This window comes from Ciconia boyciana, chromosome 6 (assembly GCF_034638445.1).
Source record: "Ciconia boyciana chromosome 6, ASM3463844v1, whole genome shotgun sequence".
Lineage (NCBI taxonomy): Eukaryota > Metazoa > Chordata > Aves > Ciconiiformes > Ciconiidae > Ciconia > Ciconia boyciana.
The window spans coordinates 68942058-68956407 of NC_132939.1; the positions used below are offsets into that span (position 1 = coordinate 68942058).

The 14350-nt window shown below is 44.1% G+C and overlaps 1 protein-coding gene and 1 long non-coding RNA gene across 5 annotated transcripts in view; one reads left to right on the forward strand and one right to left on the reverse strand.

Annotated features, from left to right (window-relative positions):
• The window catches only part of NIN (ninein), a 66058-nt gene that overhangs the window by 32425 nt on the left and 19283 nt on the right, over nt 1-14350 (forward strand). For all 4 annotated transcript variants that reach the window (XM_072865081.1, XM_072865079.1, XM_072865082.1 and 1 more), the window contains exons 10-21: nt 1217-1357; nt 1534-1708; nt 2695-2805; nt 3610-3699; nt 4854-5007; nt 5328-5449; nt 6916-7442; nt 8195-10267; nt 11491-11616; nt 12245-12314; nt 13280-13495; nt 13896-14009. In XM_072865081.1, the coding sequence (XP_072721182.1) occupies nt 1217-1357; nt 1534-1708; nt 2695-2805; nt 3610-3699; nt 4854-5007; nt 5328-5449; nt 6916-7442; nt 8195-10267; nt 11491-11616; nt 12245-12314; nt 13280-13495; nt 13896-14009 (3919 nt within the window). The remainder of the gene's footprint in view (nt 1-1216; nt 1358-1533; nt 1709-2694; nt 2806-3609; nt 3700-4853; nt 5008-5327; nt 5450-6915; nt 7443-8194; nt 10268-11490; nt 11617-12244; nt 12315-13279; nt 13496-13895; nt 14010-14350) is intronic.
• On the reverse strand, nt 4330-14329 carry LOC140653225 (uncharacterized). The gene is made up of 5 exons (XR_012043058.1): nt 13747-14329; nt 11914-12079; nt 6093-6273; nt 5882-5975; nt 4330-4856 (listed from the first exon to the last, which is right to left on the reverse strand). It is a non-coding gene; the product is annotated as an uncharacterized lncRNA (long non-coding RNA).

The following is a 14350-nucleotide window of genomic DNA, read 5'->3' on the forward strand; positions in this document are numbered from 1 at the left end:
AGAAAAATATACTTTAAAAAAAAAAAAAAAAAATCAAAGCAGCAGGCTGTTTCCGGCCCCAGTCAGCAGTCTGGAAATGGTCATTGCAGTCTGCAGTGGTCATCGATGGGCAAGGAAGGCAAAACTGAAGAGGGAGGCTGGTGCAATTTGATAAGCAGTACCTTGGTGCAATTTGATAAGCAGTACCTTTAATCCTAACTGATTTCTTGCAGTAGTGTTACGTAGGTTTTGCCATGTGCTAGAGGTGTGGGCGAGGTACAAAAACACCACGCACCCCCCCTTTTTTCATTTGAAAGTCAACACAGTTTGACTTTGCGCTGGACTTGCCATGCAGGCTTCTCTATTGAGAGAGTGTAGGAGATGGGAAACATTTCCCTATATATGCATTTCCCTGTATGTATATTTATTCACTTATAAATTATATACATGTACTACTGAACCTCAAGTAGTTCTTCCTGCCCACCAACGGCTCATCTTGCGCACCCCGCTTTGGAGACCCTTGTTCTAAGCATTGCACCCTCAGTTTTGCATTGGTTCATTCCTGTTGCCGTCCATCTGCCACGTGCACAAGCTCCAGTTGTTAGTGGTGTTTTGTTTGTACTGTAAACCTTTGAATAGTTTAGATATTTCTCAGCTTATGCATCCACCTCCATGCAGTACCCTAATGACTTTTTTGCTGCTCATTAAGACCGCACGCGTCCTGTTACCTATCAGTTTATCTCTTGTACTTGCAAGCTGCCTGTTTCACTTGTAGCTACAAGATGAGTCTTCCCTTGGTTTGCATCTACACGTCTAAATACCTTTTTACATTCACTCAGTGGAGAGATTTGTTATTAAGTTCCCATCAAGAAAGCTGCTCAACATAGCAGATCTTACCAGACTGGACATAGTGTAAGGATGAAGTGGTAAAGGTAATAAAATGATGAGAACAAGTAAATGGGGCAGAAAGTGGCCAAGCAAAATGGCGTAGAGCTGCAGTTCGGGGGGGCTAGACCTCAGCTGAGGAGTTCATGTGTTGAGGTCTCGGGGACCTGTGGGGATGTCAAGACAGGTCCAGAGCTATGTGCGCAAGTTCGTATCTAGTGACTAAATGCAGCTGATGATAAAAGACCCTTGGAGAGCTTTCCTGAGCTGCTGTTCTCTGACAAGCCTCTTGCAATTACCTTCTCTGGGGGAGCCGGGAGGGGTGACCTAATCCAGGCTGTGCTTGCCCTAGGGAGAGGGTTGACCAAGTGGCCAGGGAGAAAGAGAAGCTGCGGTCAGACTTGGAAAAAGCCGAAAAGCTGAAATCCCTGATGGCCTCCGAAGTGGACGACCACCATGCTGCGATTGAGCGCCGCAATGAGTACAACCTCAGGTATGGTGTCCGGTTCACCCCTCCCCTCCTCTTTGGGATCACTGCTGCGGCATTGCAGGGACTCTGTGATGGACCTAGTGGCTTCACGCCTGCCGATTACCACCAAGCTTCACTCGCAGTGGTGTCTTCCACCTGCTGCTTCTTATGAGCTCTTCTTACCTCTGATGCCTTCGTAGGAAGCTGGACGAGGAGTACAAGGAACGAGTTGCAGCTTTAAAGAATGAGCTCCGGAGAGAGCGGGAGCAAATCCTGCAGCAGGCTAATAAACAGCGGCTGGAGCTGGAGCAGGAGATAGAAAAGCTGAAAACCGATGAGAACTACATCCGGGACCGCCTGGCCCTTTCCCTGAAGGTAACGGGGACTAAAATGCCGCTGGTGTTTTCCCCCTTTTAGGATGCCCAGATGCCCAGAAGCGGGGAGAGAGGCTTGCAACGCAGTCCTTGTTGTGAGGATGCGTCGCTGTGCATGTTGAGCTAGTTGGAAGTAATTTCAGCAGCAAGATAGAGGCGTATCTGTGAGAATTGTTTTTGGGTCACTTCGATAGGTTACTCCTTGGATTCATAAGGCTCCAGTTCAAATCTCTGCTGCCATCAAGTGCAGAGTGTGTGTGTGTACGGCTATGGGATGGGCTGTCTGCCTTGCTGGCTGTTTGGCTGTCCAGCCAGGAGATAATACGTCTTAAAATACAAAGCTTAAAATATTGCTTAAAAAAAAAAAATATATATCTAAAGCAAGTTTGCTGTTATTCCTTTGGATAAACTATCTGCTGTCTAATGCACTAGTATAATCCACCCATGACCCTACAGATTCACATCCTTTTCCAACATTTTTTTAGAAAACACTGAAGTCACAACTTTTTTCTGAATCTGACATCTGCATAACCATATAATTTAATTTTTTTTTTAACTGAGCAAAAGTTAATGGTAATGGTGTTGTCTTACAAACAACATCAAAAGTGCTGACAGTCAGAGGGAGCCAATACGCCTGTACAGGTGTTCAGGAGAGCAGCTTTTGAAGGGTTTGGGCGTTCTGTGAGCATCAGGAAAACTGTAAAATACTCCTTCTGAAGCAGCGATCTGAAAGGCGAGAGGAGCCAGGGAGCGTGGGGTTTGTGAGCCAGCTGCGGGCCCGGCATTCACACTTGCTGTTCTGCCGTGGCAAGAGGGCTGTACGGGCGCGGATAACAAATTCACAATTCCTATCTTTGGCTGAAGCTTGTAGCAGTGTCATGCTCTGACTTGACTGGAAGATTACTCTTTTTTTTCTAATAAGTTACCATGTGCTAATGTTTTCCTTCTCCAAATGCTGAGGCTGTCGGGGGGTTTTGTTTGGTCCAGGAAAACAGCCGCCTGGAAAGCGAGCTATTGGAAACGGGAGAAAAACTGGCCGAGTATGAAAGTTTGGCAAGCAAACTGCAGAGGAACTTGGAAAACGTCCTGGCTGAGAAGGTAAATCCTCCTCTTCCCAGGATGCGTCCAGAATTAAATCGCTTTTCGGTTGCTACACTCGAGCTGCCAATTTAGCTAATAGCCAGAGGCTCTTGGGGTCCCTATCCAGATGTGACCACGACACAGCCTTCCTCGTTGACATGGACCGCCTGACTGACTTCCAGTTAAGGAAATTAAAGATACTCCACCTTAGCTGTCATTTTATAGTAATTAGCAGTAGGGAGCCTTACAGTGAAGCAATCATCCCGCAGATCTGCAGGGATTTTTTTTCCCCAGCACATGGTTTTGGATAGACCCAACGTGCAGGTCCTTTCTAGGGAAGATGATACACGAAGTGTTAGGTGTTACGTGGCATCTCTACTGAACTTAAGTGAAAACTGAGGTGAACAGCCGATCCTGGTTGTATTACAGTAAACTCATCAGAATATCAGCTTCTCCAAAGGCATTTCTGTGCGTGTGCATCTATAGGCAAAGGCTCACGTACTGGGATTCTCACCCAGCATCTGTTTTCCAGACTTTAAAATTGGGATTATTGATCAAACCGAGATGTGCGTATGCGAAGCTAGAAAGCTGTGGTCTGCAATCCCAGTTAGCATGAGAGCTGTGGTGAGACAGCAGCTAGTATTTGCTCGTTGTCCCCTACCAGCAGGGAAGCAGAGCTTCTGTATTTAAAATTAAAAACAAAAAACAAAAACCAGAGGGGAGAGGGCGCAGGCTGCAGGACTGCTTGCGAATGGCATCTGGGCTGTGATGAGCAGGGCTGTTTGGTGGAAGAGTAACGGGATCCCGTTCATGCCGTTTCAGTTTGGGGACCTGGATCCCAGCAGTGCGGAGTTTTTCCTGCAGGAGGAGAGGCTGGCGCAGATGAGGAGCGAGTACGAGCGGCAGTGCAGAGTAAGTGGAGCCCAGGGCTGGAGACCCGGCACCCGTCTGCCCGTGTTCACCGAGAATGCCTGTACTGCAAACTATGCACTAAGCGTGTTTTGATTGTTGAAATAAATTTTTCCCTAATTTGAATTCAGAGTTGCAGGACCTAACAGCAGAAATAAGATATATGTGAGGTTTGGTGGTTTCCAAAACAGTAGTATTTTTTTAAAGTTGAAAATGTAAATCTGGTCTTCTCCTCCCCAAATCTTGTATGGCTGAAATACTTCTTTAAGGTGGGCCTGCAGGTGTCTATTTACATATCTATTTTCTGATGACTACCATGGCCACAAGCATTCGGCTCATCTGTTCTGCATGATCCTTTTCGTTCAGTAAAGGACTACCTTGGCAAAAGGCTGTCCAATCTGAAACAGCACGATAGCTCTCTTGGGAAGTTGCAGTTTAAAAGCAAAGATTTTCTAGAAATATTTGCTGAATTGATACTTCTTGATAATAAGTTGCTTGAATATGCAATTGATTCTTTTTTTGAGTACTGTCAGATATGAATCGGTACTCAAGGTTCACTTTGTGAACCACTAAAATCCACAGAATTGCGTGTTTACACATTCAGGGATTCATTTTCCTCAATAAACACTGTTCACTGAGCTGAGTGCATGGCATTTGGCACAAACACTTGGGATATTCTGCTGGCAAGCGGGCAGAAGTACCAGATGGTAAATGCAGTAATGAGGATATCTCTTTCCTAACTTGGTCTTTTGCTTCCGATTTGATTTTTCAAGTAGATGGTGTTTGAGGAGGTATTTCTCGACTGTTTGAAAATGTTTGTAAGCTGCTGTTTAAAAAAGGTCATGGGAAGAAGGAATAAAGTGGAAGGTCCTGGAGCATGATATACTTTAGAGGCAGAATATATATAGGCTCTTAGTCTGAAGAAGCTTCTCCTCTTTTAGTAAGAAACACCTCTGTTACTTGCACAGATTGGAACCTGGAGAAGGGCGTTGTTTTGGTGATAGGAGGATGACTAACTGCCACGATGGCAAGATTACTGACAAGTCTTTACCTACCGTAATTCCCTCCTAAATGTCTCCTCATGGAAGTGTGTTGATGTACAGCTGCTCAGCTGCCTCGGTTGCTTTCACTCAGGCTTCTTCTTCCGCCCCTCTCAGGAGCTGCAAGACCAGATAGATGAGCTGCACTCGGAGCTGGAGGAGTACCGTGCCCAAGGCAAAGTGCTCAGACCTTCGCTGAAAAATTCACTGTCGGAAGAGTTCGACATTGATATGAAAAGCCATGGTAATAGTGGTATTGAGCCTGACCAAGGTAAAGCACATCTCCCACGTGACCAGCTCCTGTGCTGTAGGTGTTTACGATAACATCTTAGAGGCAATTACATAAAAACTTTCCCAAACCTTCACAGTGAGACTCAAACACCACCTCTGTTCTGCTATTTAACGTTAAGTGGAATACAGCAGCTGTACTATATTCCCAGCTGAAATTAATGTTTGCAGTTTCTTGTCAGTGTGTGATGGGAATTTGAGAGCTGCAAGTAGCTGCCTAAACAAATTTAAATTGATGAAATAATTCTGTTGAGAATGTATCTCTTTGGGCTTCAAGAATATGTATATAATTATTTTTTAAAGGCCTTGGTTCAGAAGACTGCAACCCATTAAATATGAGCATAGAGGCAGAAATGGCTATTGAACAAATGAAGGAGCAACATCACCGGGATCTACATCACCTCAAACAGGAGCTTGAAGACACAGTAAGCTATTTTAACTGAAAACAAACCTTTACAACTTTTCCAGCCTCTTCATCCAAGTGGGATGGTCTTGGAGGACTTTTTATTCCTGGTCAAATTATAACCTTTCTGTGAATCTAAGCCTCTACCTTCCCTGCTCCTTCTGCTGCGTGATGGAGAGGGGCTGGAGAGGGCTGAATGAATGCTGCAGTAGATCCTCCCGCCGCCCACCAGCTATGAGAGAGCAGTGAGCCCTTCCGAGGCAGTATTGCATTTCCTCTCTTGAAAGCCTGCTGCATCTGAATTAGCCACTTCATTCCCGCTGGCATGGGATAATTGTGAGTTAGAAAGGCTGCTGGCAGGAGTCTGCATTGCTAAATGCTATGCTCGTGCAGTCTGGTGGCGTTGAAACGCGATCTGCGCTGTGGGAGTATGGAAACTCTGCTATTATGATACCTGTGCTACTGAAAATGGGCCGTCAGCTCCCCATTTGCTGGGTGTCCATCTGCAGATTAATCTTGCCACACGTGCAGAAATATCTCCATTGGCTCTACGTGGAGAAAGCCTGGGTTGAGATGGGCTTATGAGGCTGGGGCAGCTCCACTCCAGTGCCTGTCTACAGCGCTGGGGCGAGCTGGCACAGCTTTGGGCACAGCACAACACCTACCTCCAGCCTACGCTAGCATCTGCACCGGGGTCACGGTGTTTCGAAGCGTGAGACCTGCCCTGCTCAGCAGGTGAGGTGCACTGGTGCAGAGATGGCCAGGCTGGTTCTGTGGCAGTCAGTTCAGGACCAGAAGTCGGGGGTCCCATCAGGCTTCTCCTGCATCTGTCAGACCAGTGCCCGCCTCCAGATGAGAGATGGTTATATAATTATAACTATTATAGAACTATAATTATTAATTTCATGTATGGCATAACACGGGTACACTGAAACTGTATTGTGACGAAGCTGGGATGGGAGTGGGAAAAGGGGACTGATAAAATATTACCCCAAAATCATTACTTTTCCTTAAGAGTTTGTCTCATGTAACTTGTGTTTAAAAACAAACAAAAAAATCCCAACACCCAAACCCCTGAACAAACAAATAAAAGCCAAACAAAAAAACCCCAGCCTTTTTAAAAGGAAAGGCCTCATCTGCCTCTTAATTTGGTTTTGAAAAAGTAATCGGTGAAATAAAAAGAGCCCACTTGCAACTTGCAAAACTGGCTTAGGACTTAAAAGTTGTCAGTGGCTTCTCTTTTTTCACGAATTCACTTAATGGAAAAGCATGAATTTCACTGGCTTCTACATAATAATCATCTTTATCCCAGGAAGAAATTAAGCTGAGCACTTTAGCATTCTTTGCAGGGGAAATCAATATAAGATGCTAATGTGTAAATCAAAACATTCTATAGAATATAGGGAAATATATAATACAGAAATGTAGAGAAAACATCTCTGTAGAACACTATGTAGAAAACAAACCAATCTGTTTTCCTTTTTGTAGGTGAGCCGTTATGAAAAGCAGCTAGATGAGACAAAAATCCACTGTGAGAAAGAACAAGAGGATATGAGGAAGAAGTACACTGAAGAGATGCACGTCATGGAAAAGCAAATAACTGGCCTTAAAAATCAAATTGCAGAACTGCAAGGAGAGGCAGCAGCGCTCAGAGAACAGCAAGAAAAGCTTGACTGTAAATATAATGATGAGAAAAACAAATTACAAATGCGTTTCGATGAGGAAAAAGCGAATCTGCAAGAGCTATTGAGGCAGGAGCACGAAGAAGATGTCAGAGCCAGACTGGAGCAGGTAAACAAGAAGTTTAGTCAAGAACGGGAAGAACTGATTCAAAATGGTGTCTGGGTGGAAGAAAAGATGAGAGTTTTAGTGCAGACGCTGCAGGAAGAGAAGGGAGAGCTGGAACGTGGCTTTCACGAGCAGCTGAAAAGGATGGCAGAGGTGCATGCCCTGGACAAGGAAGAGCTCCAACAAGAGCTGCTGAGGAAGCACGAGCAGGACCTGGAGGAGGAAAGGTGAGTGTCACCGCTGGCGGGGACGGTAGGGGTGTATGGGGACCCTGATGGCCTGGCATGGTGACCAAGGTGAACCTAGTGCAGAAACGACTCCTGATGCTTAATTCAAGTGTACTAATTGTACAGTGCTGTTACCGGTTTTATTCTAGAACACTGGGCTGCTATCCAGGGGCTTTTTCTTCTGACCTTTCTCAAGCAGATACTTATATTGATTTTTAGCTCACCCAGAGGCAACAATACTGTTAAAGCATAACTAGTCGTGATTAATTTGAGCTCTGTTCAGGATCCCTGTGCTTTACAAAGCCCTGCTTTGTACTTTTAAAGCATTTGGGTTTTCAGAGTTGTTCTTTTCTGAAGAAGTAAAGGGATGGCTGGTAAATGCATTTAGCCAAGGTCGAGCGTCAAAAGAACCTGAAACCATCCTGGGGTGACGGAGAGGGATGGGGGTTAAGAACATCTGCCCCCACAAATCTGATCACAAGTATAAAGGGCATATATTGTCCATGAAACCTTTTCTGAGGACGTTTCATGAGTTACACTTTTCCAAGGCAATTAGATTTTTATTTTTGAAGTTTCAACAAATTGCCTCAAATTTAACTTTGGCTCTCAGAAACACCGGTCAAATAGTACTTCATCTAAAACTCAGTGGAAAAAGTAATTTTTCAGCTTGTTTTATTCAGCCTAAAAAGCCATTTGAATCTCTTTCTGAGTTAGCCCAGAGTTTAGTAATATCTTATGTTAACCATGTTTAGGAAAAAAATGGAAAGTGACTATAACAGAAGAGCATCTCATGCAGAAACTCAGTTTTCTGTCGACACACAAACACTTGTGAATAAATATGAAGAAATGATCCAAAATCTGGAAGGACGTTACCAGCGAGAGTTGCATGAACTTGCCGAACAGCAAAGAGAGGAGAAATCTCAGTGGGAGTTTGAAAAGGATGAAATTGCTCAGGAGGTTGCTGAAGCTCGTGAGCAACTGAAGGAAAGTCTGGCAAATGAAAAGGCTGTTTCTTCTGCCCTGACCCAGGAGAAAGATCTCCTGGAGAAAAACTTCAAGGAAGAAGTGAATAAGCTTGTGTGCGAGAGAGAGCAGCTTCAGAAGGAGCTGCGAGACCTGAGGAATGCTGCTGAGAAGCAAGAGAAAAAGCTGAATGATAAAATAACACAACTCCAAAATGACCATGAAAAAGAGCTAAAGAACAAAGAAGAGTATATATCCGTGGTGGAGGAAAATGGGAAGCTGGTTAGGCAAAAGCTGGAGAGGCTTGACAGTGAATATAAGCAAGAGAAAGAAGAACTCAATTCCAAACTTCTTGCTTTGGAGAGTTTAAATAAAGACATTTGTGTAAGAGCAGAAACAGAAAAGGCTGAGATGAGTTTGGAAATCTCAAACCTTCAAGGAACAATTCAGAAATTGCAGTGGGAGACCCATAGTTTTTCCGCACTACAAAATCATTATAGGGTCCTGGAAAATGAGTATGCAAAAGCAAAGAGCAAAATTGCTTCTTTCTCTGGTATGGCGTCTCTGGGAGATGATGCGGATGTCCTCTTAAATCTGCAGAAAGTGCATGAGCAAGCTGTGAAGGAAAATGTCCGAATGGCTGCTGAGATCGTCAGGCTGCAGCACAGGTTGCAAGCTGTGGAGCAGGAGCCTGCGCGACCTCCCAGTCCTGGCTGCTCTGACTCTGGCTCAGAACGATCTCAGCTGCCAGATGAAATAGACCCCATTTTTGAAGGGTTGCCCAGTGATTGTAAAGATGCAGACAAGGGAACAGATTCAAATGTCCTTCCGCTTTTGGAGGCTGATACTACAGACCTGGAAGAAATGACTGAGACTGATTCAGATTTGGAGAAAGCATGTGTTAAAGCCAGAGCAGCTGGCCATGCACTCAAGGTGCAGGTGGGTCAGATGCAAGGAAGTAAAGCAGCACTGGAAGCTGATGGCAATCAGGATCGGGACAAGAATCAAGAGCTGCTTTCTTGGGTGCCTCTGCAAAAAAAGAGAGATCTTGAGAAAACTCTTGAGAGAGTTCCCAGACCAAAAATGCTACGCAATGATGTTAAACAGCAGAAGGTTCATCTGCTAAATCACAGAATATCTCCCAAAAATAAAGGCTTTGTTTCTGACGCTTTGAAGCTGCAGGTTGAGCTTGAGAAGGCTGAAGAACTGAGTGAAGCCTCTCTTCAGCTTGACCATGCTCCTGGGTCAACAAATGGTGACCTGAAAAGTGTAATAGCTCAGCTTTGGAAAAGGGTCGAGGAGTTAGAAGACAGATCAATGGCACAGGCTAAACTTCTGTCGCTACAAGAAGAAATTCAGGTAGAAAATGAGGATCTGAAATCTGAAATTATCAAGTTAGTTGAAAAAAATAAAGTGCTAGAAGACAACCTGCATAAGCTGAGAAGCCTTCATTGCAAACTAGAAGAAAGTAAACTGAAAAGCATTAAGCTCAGAGAGGAAAACACACAGCTCCTCCAAAAAGTTAAAGAATTGGAAGATGTCCAAGAACAAGATGCACAAGGAAACGTAGATGCACACAGGGACAAGTTAAGACTGCGATGCCAGCTCGGGAAGCCGGAAGAATATGCCGCCGCATTTACAGGTCAGCAAGACAAGCATGCCCAAAGTGACAGCATGGTGAAAGAAATGTTGGCAGGAAAGAGGGAGCTGCAAGAGCCCAACAGAAAGCTGAAGGAGAAAGCTGCTGCTCTGGTTAACCCAAACGACATGCATTTCCACAAAGAGAGAGAGGAGAGGAATATAGTGACACACGGCTTACAAAGCACGTGCACTGAGCTGCAGCAAAAAGTTGATCTTCTGAGGTAACGTACACTTGCAAAACTTTGTGGGAAACATGCTGGCCCCAGCATGGTAATCAAACGTGCCGCTTAGAAACTAACCTAGCGTCCCACTCATCGCTTCGTAGCCGCCTGCCTGCCTGCCGTACGGTTGCTGCATTAACCACTGTAGTTTAACTTTGATTAGAAAACAGTGCCTTGGACTCTAACTACTAGCAAGCAGGCTGATTAATCATGGATAACGACGGTTGAAATAAATGTGTGTGACTTACTCCTCTCTGACCATGACCTAACATGAATGGTAAAACAGGAGCAACCTGCCAGCTGTTCTGTCTGTGGATGTAGTCACCTTCGCAGTGTCTAGTTCATGGTACATCAGAAACCCCTGTATTTCCATGTCCAAAATACTATGGTAACACTTCCAGAATGCTTTTAGCTTTTACTAATATCAATTCTTCATGCGGTTTGCTCCCTTCTAGTACTGCGTGTTACTTGGAATGCTAAAGGTGCTTCTATTTGTCTCAATATTTAAGTTAATACTAGAGAATTATGGTAACTTTTTTTCCCAGCAGGAGCACTTAGTGTTAGGAATCCATCAGGTGTGTGATATGGTAAATACCATTATAACAGAGAATATAATAGGTTTTACCTAGTTGTTTTTAACTGCTGTATTTCAGCAAGGATTTTTTCGGAGGCCATAAAGTAGCTACAAGTGGCTTAATTATTGCTCAGCACCAGCTTCCTGCACGAAATTGTTCTTTCAGGTATTGCACCATGGCTAAGTTTTATTTCTTTACAGTCGCCTCAGGACAGAAAAGGCACTTTCCAACACTGCCATTCCCATGCTGCTGTTCCCAGCATACTGGCCTCTAGAAACAGCTGGGGAAACAGCTCGCTCCCCTAGCAGTCTGCATATCGTGGTGTTAAGCTGTTTAAAGTTATGTTATTTGTAACTTAAGGACTGAAAGGTATAGTACAATATTAGTGTGAAACTTCTACTGGGTATCATAGGCTTTAACTAACTTTAGCTGTACAAAAACACGCCCAAAAAGCCCCTTTTTCAGTGATCCGGGAAGCACTCTTACTAAATGAAAGGTAAAATCCATATACTCTTCAGACATAAAATAAGTCAGTTGTAGCTTTGTTTTGAAATATTACAGGTAGCTTAGGCTTTTAGTAATTTTTCTCCCTGTGGGCCTAGATGATATACAGAAACAGTTTTCACTTGTCTCGTGTCTCTGCCACAGATGTGAAGCTGAGAAGCTCAGAGAAGAAAATGCTATTCTGAAAAATGAAGTGACTTTGTTAAATGAGGAAGGTAGTGCTTCCAGCCTGAAACTGAGGGAGCTAAATGGATCCCGAGAAGAAATGTGGTAAGAATTCAATGGGGCATGCACCACGTGTATGCCTTCAGGCTCTCACTGCAGTGCAGACACGATGGTTATACCCCTTCTCTCAAAGCTCCTTCGCGTGTTAGGTATTCTACAGGATTTGAAATGGGCTTATTTCATGGTGCCATTGGAAATCCAGCTGGTTGACAGTCTATTCCCCATCCTTTTCACCTGTCCCAGCTTGTCCTGCCCATTCCTAGAGCCAAAGCAGGGGCTTAACTGTAGGAGTTCAGGTGACCCAGTAACACATACAGACACAGGACCTACTTATGAGCTGACCTGATGCAATTCTTCTTGCTTCAGCGAAGGCAGAGCTTGTTGGGCTGGTGTAGCCTTAGAAAAGGCAGGAAGAGGTACAGTGTGACAGAGCATTTCAGTGACTTGGTCTTTTGCAAGTAGATAACCATCCATGAGTCTGGGAGTGTTCTTCCCTTCTAGAAAAGAACTACATGGGGTACTTTGAGCCAAGCCTATGCAAAACAGTGATGCTAAGCAATAAATAAATATCCAGAATTACCATTTCTGGTGATGTCAAAACCCAGCCCATTCTTGTAGGCGTGTATATTAACAAGTGACCCTAATGTTTAATGAGCTTTAATTTTTTCCTTAGGCAAAAGATAGAGGCTGTGAGAAAGGAGAAAGTGGCTGTACAGAAGATGGTTGACAACCTGAAAAAGCAGGTATACGGACTGAGCCCATAACCTTCTCTGTAGAAATCATCGCTGTGTAAAAGCTGTTCCTTAGATGGTCACAAAGGCAGTAGAAAATGACCATTACATAAACTTAAACTTTTTGATAACTATTCTCTAACTCTTTGGGATTGATATGAGGCTTGTTTGACGTGACCAGAAGACAACTGCAACGCCACTGTAACTATCTAGCTTACAGGCTTGAGAGTGCGTTCCACAGTCAACCTGGAAAGTTTACTTAATAGAAATATAAAGTTAAAATCTTTCTTTTGTAGTCTTTGTGGGTAATGCTCTGCAGTAGCCCATGGGAAGCAGAGGTTATGTGACTCAGCCTCTACTTATTTCCCAGCTAGCTGGGTCTAGGAATGCTGCCAGCTGTGACCCTTAGCTTGTATCCATGAGACTGCTACTTTTATTTTAAGGGTGGTTTGTTATGTTAGGCAAAGTAGAAGGTTTAAGTAGCTCTTACATTCATGTCCCTCTTAGCATTGCTTAATAAAATTCTGCTAGCTCAGAATAATCTAGCTCACCAGCATAACCCTCAAAATATACATCAGCATCGCAAAGGGAAGGAGGAACAGTGGTGTGCCAGATGATTGATACCATAACTGATATAACTGAGGCCAGTTATGAGAAATTAACAGTTTGTGAGGCCAACCATGCATGCAACAGGCCATCAGGAGGGTTCCTACTCCTAAATGTGGTTCTACTTGATTTCACCTAAAATTAGGGCATGGAGCAAGTTAAATAGCTATAGGGAAATAAATAAAGCAGTGCTACTGGGGTTATGACTGTTACAGAGAGTGCAGTTAACAGCTATGCCCCACCGTTCAGTCACCACTGAGTGGGAGCGACACTTGTCAAGCTTTTTAATCATCTTAATAGAAAGGAAATGTTTTAAACATCTCATTCCCAGTGTAAAAGCAGTCATAACTGACACTGCTGTCCCAATTCAGGTAGTAGATCTGAAGACCAGAAACCAGCAGCTGGACTCTGAAAACACAGAACTTAGCCAGAGGAACTCCAAAAATCAAGCAGATGTGCAGGATCTTAACCAACAGCTGGCAAGGGTGCTCAAGCAAAAGGAAAGGGAAGCAGGAAAATGTACCCTGGAAGAATGGGAAAAGGAGAGACTGGTACTGAAAGAGGAACTGGAAAACTCCAAAGTAAAGGTACGGGATTATACTGTCTCTAACGGTATGAAACAGTGGAACTGTTAGGAATGCACAGGTGCTATGGAATTAGCATCCTGTTCCTGAGCTGTGCGTGGTCTTTCAAAGCTGAACTTGCCTAAGTACTAGCTGCAAACGTACATGCACGCAGCGGTGGGGGTGGAGGGAAAGCATGGCAGCAGCCAAAAGCAGGGAGGTAGAAGTGTGCAGGTTTGTCTTGAAAATGGAGCTTAGTGATGCTAAATATTTACCTGCATTTTCCAGCATGCCTGTTCTGTTCAGTCTAGTGCCATCCCAGCTCTAACCCATGGCACTGGCTGCAGCATCCTCTGGTTAACCTTTGTTACTCTGTGTGTCTCCAAAGCTGAAATCTGAAATCTGAGCCTTTTACTTTTTGCAGTCGTCAAATATGGTGTCTTCCTTGGAGATGGAGCTGTCAAAAATGAAGGTTCAAGCTCATATATTGGAGCAGGAGAACCACATCCTCAAGCAGGAACTCGAGAAGACAAAACAGGTATGGCATCCTATTGAGTGCCATCAGATAATGCTGGCTGTCTATTCGTGTGCCCTGCTCCCTTGCCTGAGTTAGGAATAGTTCATTTCTTTAAAGAAAGGTTGTAACAGTAGGGGAATATAAACCCGCTTGAAACAGTCTCCGGGTACAATGCACAATTGTTCAAGTAAGGTTGGTTTCACTTAGCCTTTGCCAAAAGGTCTTCCAGAGTACTGATTCTACAAAGACAGGCTTTGACAATGAAGACAAAGATTTAAAGCTCTAATCAAGGAATAGACAGGGCTTTTCTAGTGCAGTTGGGATAGGTGGGGAACATTTTCCTGTACAACTGGTGATACCCA